The sequence below is a fragment of the Falco biarmicus genome, chromosome 3 (assembly GCF_023638135.1).
Source record: "Falco biarmicus isolate bFalBia1 chromosome 3, bFalBia1.pri, whole genome shotgun sequence".
Classification (NCBI taxonomy): Eukaryota; Metazoa; Chordata; class Aves; order Falconiformes; family Falconidae; genus Falco; species Falco biarmicus.
In genome coordinates this window covers 120311875-120325568 of record NC_079290.1, presented here as the reverse complement: position 1 = coordinate 120325568, position 13694 = coordinate 120311875, and the positions used below count along the sequence as shown (strand labels likewise).

General features: G+C 53.8%; 1 protein-coding gene across 11 annotated transcripts in view; it reads left to right on the top strand.

Moving 5' to 3' along the window:
* The window catches only part of SCMH1 (Scm polycomb group protein homolog 1), a 71579-nt gene extending 59091 nt beyond the window's left edge, over positions 1-12488 (top strand). For 5 of the 11 annotated variants that reach the window (XM_056331585.1, XM_056331591.1, XM_056331582.1 and 2 more), the window contains 4 exons: positions 1459-1590; positions 7137-7340; positions 8486-8628; positions 10465-12488. In XM_056331585.1, coding sequence (XP_056187560.1) covers positions 1459-1590; positions 7137-7340; positions 8486-8628; positions 10465-10590 — 605 coding nt within the window. In that variant the 3' untranslated portion in view covers positions 10591-12488. Of the gene's footprint in view, positions 1-1458; positions 1591-7136; positions 8180-8485; positions 8629-10464 lie in introns of those variants that run through there. The other 6 variants (XR_008820738.1, XR_008820739.1, XM_056331586.1 and 3 more) reach the window with 6 other exon arrangements.
* Positions 12489-13694: the final 1206 nt, after the last annotated feature.

Below are 13694 nucleotides of genomic sequence, written 5' to 3'. Positions count from 1 at the left end.
TTAATTTACACTGATGTCACTTCTGATCCGCTGCATTATCTTCTATAACCTGACCTTCTGTGTTCGCATTACTTTTAAAGTCAAGCAGTTTTAAAATAACCCAAAACAAAACTTGGTAAAACCTTTAAAAAGCATCACCTTTTGTTGTGGTTCCGTGACTGTTTGGTGAAGAAGATCGTGCAGTTTTACATTTAGAGATATCCAGAGGCGTTACTAAGAGCATGTTTTTCCCATCTCTCTCTGGGCAGTGAATGTTTCTTACAGGGACTTGTCCTGAGGACAATGTTTGTCCTTCTAATAACGTTACGGTGATTTTTGGTCATACGTGTGTGGGAGTCCCAGGGGCTCGGTATAAGCAGCTTACCTTCCGTTTCCCCAAAGGATTTTGATAAACAGATATTTACCTTTGTATTTCTCTGTAGCCAACTAAATTGTGACTGTCTGATGCTTCCCACCCATCTGTACCTTCGTTTCTTTGTTTGGCGTGTTGCATCTCTCCTGGTGTCCCGTCCCAGTCCCTCCCTGCTGTATTTCTGTCACCCCTCTGGCACCCGTTCCTGCCCCGCACCCGCAGCTGGGGCAGCTTCGTGCTGTTGTCCCGCTCCCAGCGTCTGTCTACGAGCATTTCACCCCTCTCTCCCCGCCCACCTTGAATGCTGCAGGCTCACACGTGTCACCCGTGCTCGGGGCAGCTTCAGGGACCAGCCAGGAGCGCTGGTGGCCCATGTGGGCAGGTGGTGGCTGGTGGGTGACCTCTTCATTGCTTCTCAGTTCACTGGGGCATGGTCTGCCACCCCCTGTATCGCTTGCCTGGCTGCTGTTCCCATCAGTGTTAGCGCTTCCATTCTCTGTGTTCATCCACCCACTGACACTTGTGTGCAGCCTTGAGCCACCTGCAAAGAGGCGTCTCGCAGCCCAGCCTGACATCTCGTCTGCTGCATACAATATGGAGATCCCCATCGTTGGGAAGCATTTGGAGAAGAGCAACAGCGACAGCTGGGATGCTGGAGGGATCCATTTGGGGAAAGATTGAAAATTTGAGTATGGTTTAAATTGGTCTGTGGCACCAGGTGTTTGCACATCGTCCAAGGGTTGTTTGCAAATTGTCCAAGGATCACGTGCGTCTGAAAGGTGAAGAGTGGGGAGGAGCAGGAATTGTGGGGGATGAGCCAAGGGGTAAAATGAGGAGAAATAGAATTAAGTCAATCAGAGGTGATATTTGTGATGAAATATGGCAAAACGTGGCTAAGATTCTTCTTTAGGTTTCTCAACACCCTTTTTCTCTGATAAAACTTGCAAAGCAAAGTATAAAGTGTTAAGCACTGACAGATGTGCTGGATTGCAGTTTCAATGGGCTGTTACCAAGCTGGAGATGCATGCAAGTCTCAGGTGACTCTGGCAAGACTGAATTTCCCAGAGAGTCTCCACTCCTAAATAGGGCTTGTTCTCTTTTCCTAGACAGAAGCAGTTCGTTAGACGGCACTCTGCAGGGACCAGGCCGGGGTACAAAGCGATATTCCCAAGATTCCCCTCCATACAGTGCTCCTCTCTCCCCCAAGTTACCAAAGAATGATCGTCACCCTTTGGAAGGTGAGCACAGCGTCTCTGCCCAAAGCTGGTTGTTTATAGTGACTTGTAACGGATACAGCAGGATTAGATTTGTTGTGCCAAATCAAGCCGTGGGTTTAGGAAGTCTGTTTTGCTTTGTCTCTGGCATGGTTTGGTGCTTGGTGTTTCACAGAGAAGAAACCACTCTGTACCAGGGCAGGTTCCCCAAGCAGTTGTGTAAGGCATGTGGAATGCAGGGAGAATTCCTTCTAACTCTGATAGTCATCATCTAATACCATGTAATCTGGGATTTAATTACCCATATTTTAGCTTCCATTGCTATGCATGGTATGAACGGTCATAAAACTGCCCAGTTGCTTCAGTCAGTCTTCCCCTGAATTTTTTCGTGATGGTTTGCTGCAGTGTATTGTACAGATGCTGATGTGCAGCTGTACGGCCAGGAATCTGCTGCCCTTTCCCAGGATCCCATCTTGTTCTTCACAGTCCTCCCTAAATAGCAGGGAGGGTCTCACTAGCATGTGCTCCACCAGTGAAACCAGATCAAATTGGGGCTGCAGTGCTGCTGGGTAACTGGGGCAGGTGTGCTGTGCCACGTTCTCAAAAGCAATTGCAGGGACATCTTTGGTCTGTGGCCCGCAGGTGTCCCTTGCACGTGCAGGTGGGAGATTTCTGGGGGTCCAGGTAGTTGGGGGGCTACCTGAACCCTGAGCAGGGGTCTTCAGTAAATACACTTCCACCTTCCGTTTTCTTTTGAACTGCCCACACTCCATAACACAGACCCGAAGTTTAACCTTGCTGCAGCCCTTTAATTAATTGGTGGTGGAATCTGCCAAGGTGTTAGTCTCTGTTCTTTGTAATGTGTCCCTAAAAAATTGCTGGAAACCCTTGGCTGGGCTCACAGTTCAGTGGCTTTGTGCTCTGTTGCTGTCCCTTGAATCACCATTTCTTGCTGAGTTTGCTGGGCTTGGCTTGTTGAGCCTAGATTTGAGAGTGCGCAGCCTCCCATGCGCTGTGGCATAATTTAGACTCCATCCATCACTGTGCCCTGTGCTCTTCAGGATTATTGGCCCCGTATCTAAGCACAGCTGATCTGAATTTGCATCTTGTGACAGTTTCTAGTGGCCGTAGTATCTACATTGATTAAAATTGGAAGTTTGTCATGTAGCTGAAGCGAAGAACAAGGTGATTTGTGGGACTGTCTCATCTATTCCAGCATACTGAGAAGTCAAAAATTATTTCCTGAGTCCCAGGCTGTTTCTCACCTCTAGATACACATCCTTGCTGGTTTTGACATTCTCCTCTAATGTGTCAGCTGCTGCACACAGGTAACCATCAGCAAAGCCAGTCAGTGCTCTACCAGCAGGTGGAACGCGGAGTGTTCACCTGTTCCTGCAGTGTGGCGGTGTACTCCAAGGTGCCTTGGGTGAATATTGTACACTCGGTGTTGTCAGCGAAGAGACAAAGCTTCCTTAATGGGTAATTCCAAGAGAAGTTAGGTTGTCTGCAAGACTGATTCTTAGCCTACTTCAAAATCTACTCAGTTATCTCTTGGCCTTTGAATGGGTCGTGCCATCTGGATGCCCAGAATACTCCAGCCTCTTCTGTAGAAGTAGGTACAAGTGAGCAGAAAGTGTGCCTTCATATGAGGGTGATTCTGCCGGTGTGTGAACTTCCTACAGCAACTTGGTCTTGTTCTGTTCCTGGCCCAGGCAGGGGGTGTACAGGGCAGGGGGAGATGAGGTGCGGTTCCAAATTCCATCTAGAAATTCATTTTTGTCCCACAGCTAAAAGCCTATTCATGGAGGAGGCTCCACCATGAAATGTAAGTACAAGCAGGAATATTTGCATTTCAAGAGGGTATATTTTAAGAATATGAGGCTGAAATACCCAGATACGGAATATTTCTTGAGCAAGGAGGTACATCTCACGGTGATGAACTCCCTCAGCAGAGCACAGCCTGGCCTCAGCAGTGTGACAGACAGCAGTGCCTGAACAGTTTCCAGTTTGCCAAATTGAAGGCAGTGAGTAGCAGTGGGATGTCTTCGTTCATCATGCCTTTGGCAAGAAGTCAGAAAGATAAGGAGGGGATCTCACTTCTTACATTGTTCTTCCTCTTGCATCCAGTGGCATTTATGTAGCTTTTTGCTAAAAAGCTGCAGTTCCAGCACAGTGGGGACCTGCTTTTCAAAGACTACCATTTGTGGGAAACAGTGGGTGTTTAGTAGTTGTGCAAATCAGATTTATGCTTGTGGCCAAACTCTATGTTTTAGCAGTAAAACGGCACTCTTGAATCTATAGCACTATTTGTTTAATTAAACTTTAATTATCTGCTCCCTGCCTCTCTGCCACTAATCGTGGCATGTTTTCCTACAATGCTCTAAATGCAAGCCTTTATTTAAAACTAGCAGTTTCTATAAGAAAATCTGCCTAAGAATTAACCACCGCCTCCTCGCTCCGAAGCTGCTTATCAAGGGTGAAAGGATTCTTGATAACGTATGTGCCTGAATGCAGTCTGTGCCCTGCCGCTTGCAGAAGCGTGTTGCCTTCTGCTACAGATGATTCACAGGGCTAGTAATTGTTCCCCTCTTGCCTTGTTTCCCTGTCCCCTTTCTGGAGGTATCGTTCATCTGAGCAGTTCTCTGTGTGGTTGTGTTTTTAAGAAAATCCTAAATCTCTCTTGCATTGACCCTACCAAGAAACCTCCAGCTCTGCTGCGATGTTTGCAGCACAGCCAGGACCCCACCAGTCCAGAGGTGGGTAACCTGGGAATGGACATGCAGCTTCAGTTCTGCCTCTGGGGCAAAACAAAGGAGTGCTCCCCAGTGGCATGGCCTCATCCTCCTCTTCAGAGGGTCATAAGCACGTGCGAGAACACGATCACCTATTTGAAGAATGTGTCACAGTGCATTCACATCAGAATAACGACTGGGTTAATTGTTGATTTGAATATTTCCTGAGGGTGAGTTTTGGATCCATTGCACTGACATGAACCTGCTCACGTGGTCTCCCAGCCTCCCAAGCTGTAGACTTCCCTAGCTGAGCCCAGAAATTCCTTCTGCTGACACAAATCCCCTCTTGTGTGAACTTTGGGGTCTTCACAAGCGGTTAGATGAGCGTGTTTGCCTGACCCAGCACATCTGGGACGAGTGTCCTGGAGCTTCCTGGCAAGTTGAAGCTTTGTGCCACCTCACAGAGGGTGCTGGTTTCCTTGGAGGATGGAGATGTGCAGCACAGGCCTGTGCCCGCTGGTCCCTCTCAGGCCTCGGCACTTCCCTGTGAGTCAGACATCACTTTAATGGGAAGTGGTTTGGGTTTTAAGCAAAACCGTCCTGTTGGAGAGGGGCCCAAATGTCATTGCTGTGAAGAAGCTCATGTGGAGTGTGTGTGGGTTGGGCTGGGCTGGGCCAGGGAACCTCTGTCCACCCCGGAGCCAGAGCAGCCGGCTCAGGGCTGGGTTTGCATCCAGCCTTGTGCTGAGATTGGATGGTGGCAAAGCGGTGCAGGAGTGGAGGGAGGGGTCCAAAGTTGTTCAGGAATAGTCACAAGTCAGAAAGCCTTCTTTTATGCTTGAGGAGCAGGTGAAAACACATCTACCTGTGTGGGAAGCAGGCCAGCACACAGGTCACCAGGGGAGTAACAGTCTTCACACCCGACCTGTTTCTAGGTGAGATTTAAGGATGTGGTGCTGGTTTCTGAGAGCATCCCAGAGACCTAAAAGCAAAGAAGGGCAGAAATGCCTCAAGTGGAGGATGACAGCTCAGGAGATGGAGGGTTGCAGATGCGAAGGTGATAACCACATACCAGCTTTGCTGAACTGCAGAACAGCTGGGCGAGGGGGATGTTTCTGTCCTGTGGCTTTACGAGATGAAGCCAGGGAGGTGTGGGCTGGCTCCCTGCAGCTGATCTCACTCCTGGGATCTCTGCTCAAACACAAACAGCAGAAGCACTGAAACCAGAGCTTCCCAGTTCCCAGAATAGTCCTGTAGTTCATAGAAACCAGGGAAAATAATGTGCCTCAGGAGAGGTTGCCCCCCAGTTGGTGGGGCCCAGTGTCTGCAACACTCATGTACCACTTCAGGCTCTGGCAGGCTGCGTCTCCCTTCAGTGGAGCGTGGCAGCACCAGCTTAGCAGGCAAGTTTGGGAAGATCTTAACAGCCTTTGGGTCTCATGGGCTGCAGTATCACCTCTGCACCCTCGCCACCATCCCGGTTCAGTACAGCTGTGCTGGCTTCTCATCTGCAGCTCCTGTGGTCTGTGAAGTCCCAGGGAAGAAATGCAGAGCCTGGCTGGGGCAGTTGCTCAGGTTTCTTCATCCTTGTCACCTGCCACGGTGTTTGAGTGGCAGCAGCTCAGGGCCGTGAGCTGCCCTCATGGTCTCTGGGGATGCTGGCAGAGGAGCTCCAGCTGCCAGCCAGATGCAGTGGCCCAGCCTAGAGTGCACAGGCAATACTCCTCATTGTAGGAGCTGCTTTCCTCTTTGGCTGTATGAACTTGCCAGGCATTTAATAATTAAGAACACAGGTATTTGAGGATGACTCATGAGGCATCAGGTCCACCTTTGCTGAGACTAGGTTGTGCGTGCCATAGTAAAATCTACAAACACGTGGTCCTAGGATGAAGCTGTCACAGTCTTAACAGCAAAGGGAGATCCTGCTGGCTCAGCCGATACAGTATATCACCCCAGATAGTTTCCTGAGCGCCTCCATCCTGATGCTGCCATTGACAGCTGGAAATTAAATGTGTTGCTGGAAGAGAAGGTGAGGAAGCCAGTCTCAGTGGGACCCCTGCCCAGGGAGAGCCTTCTGCCCTGTCCCTTCAGCACTGTGTCCCAGCAAAGGGTGTTGTCACTGACTTGGTTAGGCAATGGAAAAGGGCCCAGCAGGAGGTCAGGAGGGGTGAGCAGCTGGTCACCAGCACCTTGCCTTTGGGGCAGGAGGATCAGCAGGCTGTGCTCTCTGGCTGTGACAGTGCAGCAGAGCTGCTCAGAGGAGCCTGCTGCTCCCCCCTGCTCTGCACGTGTGCTGCTCTACAGGCCACAGCGTGGGTCTTGCTGAATATCCCCCACGATTCCAACCACTTGGTCCGTTACCTCACACACTAATGCCGGTGATGTGCGGTGCTTGACCCCTTGGGGAGCCTTCTTTCCCCACTCAGGGCTGTTGTGTGACTCCTGTGTCCATTGGCATCCAGAACGGGCAGCCCTGCACCACCTGACCCTGCGGTGCTCACAGCCGCAGAAGGGCCTCGGGAAGCAGCAAGGGCGCGGGACTGCGGGCGGGAGCTGGTGGTGGCGTTAGCAGAGTGGCTGAGCTGTTACTCCAGTCTCAGTACCGACCATAATCACTGCCAGCTGGTCGGACTGGCATTTGCTGGGCAAATAGCAGGCTGGGGCGCTTTAGCAGTGCCTGGTTTAATTTATGTGCTTTCGAGGAGACCACCCACGTGGTGGTTTGACCTGCAGCCGTGCACCAGCGCTGCCTTTGCTGCGGTTCTGCTCTCTGCCACCGAGCGTAACTTCGGGCTGCGTGGCGTTCGGGTGCACTGACTGCAGCTTGGTGCGTTCCAGGTGAAACCTTTGTTCTGGGAGATGGCCTCCCAGGGCCCTTGGAGCCTCGCCTGGACCCCATGGACTCTGCCTTGAACTCTGTCAATTCATCCAGCCACAGCAGGAGCTCCAGAGACTATCGCCTGCAAGGATACAGGCACCTGCACCAACCCTCTAGCCTCACCCAGGGCAGTACCTCTGCCTTGCGTAGGCTTAGCTCTGGGGGTAAGAGAGTTAAGAAGCCAGCCCTCTGATTGTAAATTTGGCAATAAAGGGCTTGTCTAACTCCAGTTACACCTTTCTAACTCCAGCAAGTACCAGAGACTGGCCTCTACACTGTTAAACAGGTAGTCTGTTAGGTTTAACAGTAGCTCTAGAGACATGGCAGATGGGTGGGTGGAAATACGGAGAGGTGATGCTTGCAGGGTCGCTCGTTGGGTGTGGTGACTAGGTGGACCTGGAGTCAGTGGAGAGGAAGGAGAAGGCAGGAGCTGAACTTGCAAGCGTGGGCAGGGGGTTGTCAAGTGGTAAATGGGTGTTTGAGTCTGTGAGGACGGATCAGGAATGGGCAGGGAGTCGAGAACTGATGAGGCTGGGAGCGGGCGGCCAGGAGGGTGGGTGTATGTGTGGATGGCATGTGTCTGTATGGAGGAATAGGGGCAGGAGAGCTGTTCATCGGAGTAAAGCAGCATGTCGAATCCAGGTGTTTGCAAAAAAAGTTGTGATTTTAGGTGCACGGCATCAATCAAACTTTCTAAAAAGCTCAGGTTGCTGATGCCTTGATCCGTGTGCCTCCTCCCACATCTGTGTACGCAGGCAGAGCCAGTGCTGGCACGTTAGGAGCAGGACTTCTGTTAGTTCAGGCAGTGCTTCAAGACAAGAGGATTCCACATACGGGCTCAGTCCATCAGAAAATGCAGCTGGTGAAAACGTAAACCAGCTTTGCCGTGTTAGATTTGCTAAAAGTGGTGTTCGGAGTGGGGGGAGCATGGGGAGAAGCAGTGCACAGGGAGGGAAGTGGGAATGGAAGATTGTTTTCTGCAAAGGTGGGAGCCGTCAGCAGAGTGGGAACTGGGGGGGGGGGGCAAACTCGGCTGAAGGGGGGCAAGGGGAAATGGGGGTTTAGACTGAGGAAAAGGGCTCAGTGTAGGAGGCTGCCCTGAGAAGTAAGGCCGAAGGAGAGGGAATAAGGCTTCGGTGCTGAGCCTGCGCTGCAGGAATCTCTGGGGCACAGCTGGGACGTGCCCTTCTCATTGTCTCTGCCACTGCTTTGGGAGAGGAGACAGAGCGGTAGCTTAAGGGTGAATAACTGATGGAGTGGTGCCGTGGGGATGCTCGGAGTAACGGCTGCTGTCTCACCATCCCCCCAGGTTCAGATAGATACCTTGGGTCTCGAGACGTCTCGCGGCTGAGCAGCCGTGACCCCTCGTCCTGGACGGTGGAGGAGGTGATGCAGTTCATACGAGAATCAGATCCACAGCTGGGACCCCACGCTGACCTCTTTCGAAAACATGTAAGTATGTCTGTATATATGTATATAAATATATATATGCATGTGTATACATATATATGTGTGTATTGTATATGGGAGGAGGCAGATCATCACACAAGGAAAATCTAGGAGAGTCAGCAGCACTTTGTACCAGCTGAAGTTTTGTGCTAAGAAAAACATCTTCATAAATCCTGCTCATATCGTGTTCAGGCTTGGGATCTTCTTACTCAGAAATCATCAAGGGGAAGACATCGCAGCCCAGCTGGAGCTAAAGCACTGCTGCCTCTCTGCGGGTGGAGCTCAGCTCTTCGCTGCATTTGAACCCTCTCACTGAAAACACAAAACCTTGTTCATTCTGGAGTCTTAATATTCACCTCATAGCAAATTTATCCTGGCAAGGAACATGTTCTAAGTGGAATTCATTGAGTGTGTAGCTGCTAAACTCCCCGATTTCCTCTAAAAAGGAGTCTCCCAGGGCTCTGGTTCTGGTGCATATCTTTAAATGTGTAAAATAGCTGCAGACGTATAGCATGGAGTTTGTACAACTAAAGCTACAAAAATTTTGACAGCTCCATGTCCTGATTCCTGTCAAACAGTTTGTCTTCCTTCTGCCTTTTGATTAAGTCCATGTCATAGCTGGTGGTTCTCATGAAGTCAGAAGAGCATATGAGAAAATAACTGTCTTCCCCAGGCAGGAGAGGTGGACGCGATGCTTCTTGGTCTGTGCTGGGACAACACTCGTTTTGTTTTGTTTTAATTAGTTCTATTTTAGAACCACCAGTAAATTGAAAGTGTTTTGTTTTAATTACACAAGAGAGTGCTCAGCTCTGTAAGGGATAAAAGTCCCCTGTATTGGCAATCCTGAGGAAGAACTTCTCTGTCATCTGAAGAGGGGAAAAGCAGAACAAACCTGGTACTGGAGCTCACTGGACATCTTGCCAAGTGTGAGACCTAACTGAGCATCAACATAGGACAGGATTTTCTGTTGTTTGAAGTTGTGATTTTTATTTTTCCTTTATAAGTCCAATAACGTTTTCTTCTTGGAAACCTGTCCCATGCAAAGCTTTGGACCAAGCCTGGATTAAGTCAAGGAAGGGAGTGCTGCAAGGGACTGGAAAAGTTAGACTTGCAGATGCTAAGTGCAAAGCTGTTCTCTGGTTATTCCGAGCTTCATGATCCTTCCCCTCCTGAGCCTCAGTGAGGGACACATCTGGCTCAGCTGTAAAGCATCAGATACTTTGAAAGCTGTTATGTTGAAATGAGCCTGGCTGGAGTCAAGATGCTCCACCATTGCTCTGCCAGCTGCTGGGACTTTGCTTAGAAAGTCCAGAAACCCTCTTTGCATGCAGTGGCAGCCTCTGTGGGGTTATGGGGTTTGGTCCCTTGTCTCCTTCTTCAGCCTTGGCTGCAGGGCTGTTGTGTCCCAGCAGGGCTGCTGGCAGGGCTGGTGCATCCTCTGCCAGGAGATGTCTCCTGCAGTGGGATGACAATGCCCTTGAGTGAGAGGCTGCTCCCTTTGCACTGCCACTGCCTCGATGGTTCCCCTGTCAAGGAAACCCCCCACGTTTCCTTCCTCCCCACCTCCCTTCAGGATTTGCTGACCAGCTGGACATGGCTCCTTCGTGCCTTATCACCTAGCAGATTTCCCACCACCTGGGGGGGTTGGGGCTGAACCCCTGTGCCGCAGGCAGGGTGGGATACAGGGATGCCTGTGCTGGGATGTTGCAGTTCGGTGCAACCTGCCCTGGCTGCCACAGCTGTGCTCCCCCAGCTGTCCTGACGCTGGGCACGGCCTGGCTCAGCCTGGGTCGGCCGTACCGGTGTAGTCACAAGTGCTGCCGTTTCGCCTCCTTGCAGGAGATCGATGGCAAAGCCCTGCTCTTGCTGCGGAGTGACATGATGATGAAGTACATGGGGCTGAAGCTGGGGCCAGCCCTGAAGCTCACTTACCACATCGACAAGCTAAAGCAAGGCAAGTTCTGAGAGGACGCTTGGCAGGACAGACCCTGGAAGCTCCGCTCCTGGCCACCCATGCCTGCGCTTGCCTGCCGACAGGTACGCATGCACACACACCCATTTATGCCGCAGATGGACACCTCGCCGACAGCCTGGCCCCGCCACAGGGGTCCAGCCACCCACCCGCCCCCGCACCAGCGGCCAGGCCCCGGCAGGTGCTCGGGAGGAGGCTGGTGCACAGTTGTCCTGGGGCTTCGCACTGGACTCAAGTCGTGGGCATCCTGTTGGAAGCGGAGGGTCTCTCCCTGCTGCGCAGCCAGCGCTTCTCCGTGGGCTCCCGCTCCTGCTTCCCTGGGATGGAGCCTGTGGGGACTGGGTGCTCACACTGCCTCCTCTCCCTCTCGCTGTGGCTTGTGCGCTCCTGGCCTCGCCTGTCCGGGCTGACCCTTGGCTCCCATCCCCTCGGAGGGGTGGGGGGCTGCCGGCTGCGAGGGGGAATGGTGCCCCCGACCTGCACTCAGCCTTGTAGCACCGCAGCGAGCTCAGAGCAACGACCACCCCCATCCCCGTCTTCCATGCCTTGGGGGAGCCCAGCTGCCCAGCCCGGGCACCACGCACCTCCTGAGCTCTGCCTGGCCCTCAGCTCCCAGCATGCCTCCAGCTGGGGACGCCGGGCTGGGGATGGAGCCGTATTTATTTCTGACTGGGGAGGCCGTGCGGCAGCACACAGCGCTGCCCGGGAGCGCAGGGTGAGCTGTGAGAGAGCTGGGGAGCGTGGCTGGGTCTGGGGGGCCCACGGCAAGGACAGGCTGGGGTTGGCGCCAGAGGCTGGCTGGATGCTGCAGGACTCGACCGATCCTTCTCTCTTTTTTTTTTTTTTTGAGTAGGGTTTTTTTTTTTGGTTGGTTTTTTTTTTTCTCCAATAAGGAGTTGCCTGTTTAAAACGATGAAATGATTTTTCTACCTGTTGTTGAACTCACAGCTCTTGGAGATTTTTAGCCAGAGATGCAAAGGTTCGTCTTCCCAGGGGCCCTCCCCATCCTCTGGTGTTTTGGTCCGTCCTAGCTCAGTGTGTGTGAGAGGGTGTTGGGTCTGGCAGGTCAGAGGAGCCCAGTGCAGTGACCTGCCCTTGCGCTGCTCTTCCTGCGAGGGCTTTGCCCTACCCCGGGGCACCTATTTGTTTCAGACAGTCTAATGTATTTATTTTTGATGGCACTTGAGCAGTGACCCGCTGCTCCAGACACGTTACTGCAGCTGCAGGAGTATCAGGGCTGCCTGTGGGACCGGGGCTGCGCGGGCCCCTGGAGCATCGCCTGCCCCGGCCCAGGCCAAGCTGGGGAAGGGCTGGCGGGGGCAGTGGGGGCTGCCCAGGTGTGTGCCCCCACATGCACCCACAGTGCGCTGCCGCACATGCTTCCTTTCTGCAGTGACCCAAGGGCCGGGACAGGATGCTCCACTGCAAGCACTTCCTTCGTCTGTCCTTAGCTCACCCTCTGCATCCAGAGCAGCGTCTCGCCCTCCTCCGTGCCAGCCGCGAGGGCCCTGGCCAGCACCAGAACTGGCCCCGTGGCAAACAACTCTCCAGTCTCTTGCACTGGGTCAGGTTTACCCCTAAGGGGAAAAGTTGAAAAAAAAAAAAAAAACAAAAAAACCTAACCCCAAAGTAATAAAAAGGCTTTTTGTTGTACAGCACAGTCCGTGCTGCAGTCCCTGCCCTTGCACCACCGTGCTCGGAGCGAGGGGGGCTGTGGCCGCTCACAGAGCCCCATCGCTCACAGCATCGGTCCTGGGACGCCCCCATTTTTACCTGACGCTGATCCCGCTGGCCCGCTGCAGACAGGCCCCCATGCGGGGTCAGCCAGTGCTTTTCTCTGCACTTATTTTACGTTGATTTGTTTATAAATAAAAGGATAACTAAGTTCCTCCCCACTGTTTGTGTGTGCACCGATGGGAGCCTGTGGCTGCCGGAGGGGGGGATCCCGGGACGGGGTGGGGGGTTGCTTCAGGACAGACCCCTGGCTGCTGCCCAGCGCATGCAGGAGAGCAGGGCCAGGCCAGAGAAAAACAAAGCGGCACAAGCAAAGTGGTGGTGCAAGGAACAAGGGCTGGTCAGTGAGTGACCTCAGCCCTGCGCCTCTGCCCCACGAGGGTGCCCCGAGGTGGGAAACGGGGGTGGGCAACCGCCACCCGCGGCCAGAGGGTGGGCACGAGGTGGGGGGAACAGCCGAGCCCCCTGCATCGCTCGCTGACACAGACCGTGACCATGGTCTCCACATCGGAGCAGCTGCACGTTGGCCAGGAGCCCCGATGTGCTGCTGGGGGCTGCCCTGTCCCACAGGGAGGGGGCTGGTGGCACGGGCCGGGCAGCACAGGGGGGGGCAGAGACCGCGGGGCCCCGCCAGGCCCCACACCGGGGCACCCTGACCCTGGGCCTCCAGCGGCAGCACGAGTTGGGGAGGAAGCCGGGGTCAGTCCCACCTTCATGCGCCACCAGCCTGGGATGCGCCTGGAGCACCTTGTGGGGTCTCCTCGGGGCTGGTGGTTGGAGGGGCAGGGGGGAGCCCAGCCCCAGGGCGGGCAGGGCGGTGGGTGCTGCTGGCCAGAAGGGGTCCCAGCTGGTCCTGCCCCGCTGGGAGCAGCACCCGTCTCTCCTGCAGCCGTGGCGTTGCTGCCCCGGGGCTCTGTACGCCCCAGGGCCTCCGTACGCCCCAGGGCCTCCGTCCAGCCGCCTCTGCCCAAACCTGCCCCTTGCAGCTCTTGCCGGCCGCACGGTGCCCCCAGCCCGGGCCGACGGGGCCCTGCACCAGCCCCCAGCGCTGCGCCCAGCCGGCCCGTCCCCCAGCACGGCTCCGGGCGAGCAGCGCGCCCAGCCGCGGGGGCAGAGGCAGAACGTCCCACAGCAGGTCACCACCCAATTCGGGTAAAAACTGACATGTTTCTGCCCTCCAGAGGCTGTAGGCTCAGACCGGCTTCCCCAGGTTTCCCCGCTGCTGGGGGAAGCCCCGTTATTTCAGCCAGACTTTGGACAACCCACTGCGAACACTGCTAACAAACGTAGCTTACACTGGATGAATTTCGAACGGGACAGTACTACAGTTCAGCCCTTTTCCTCCCTCTGAGCTACGGAAGGA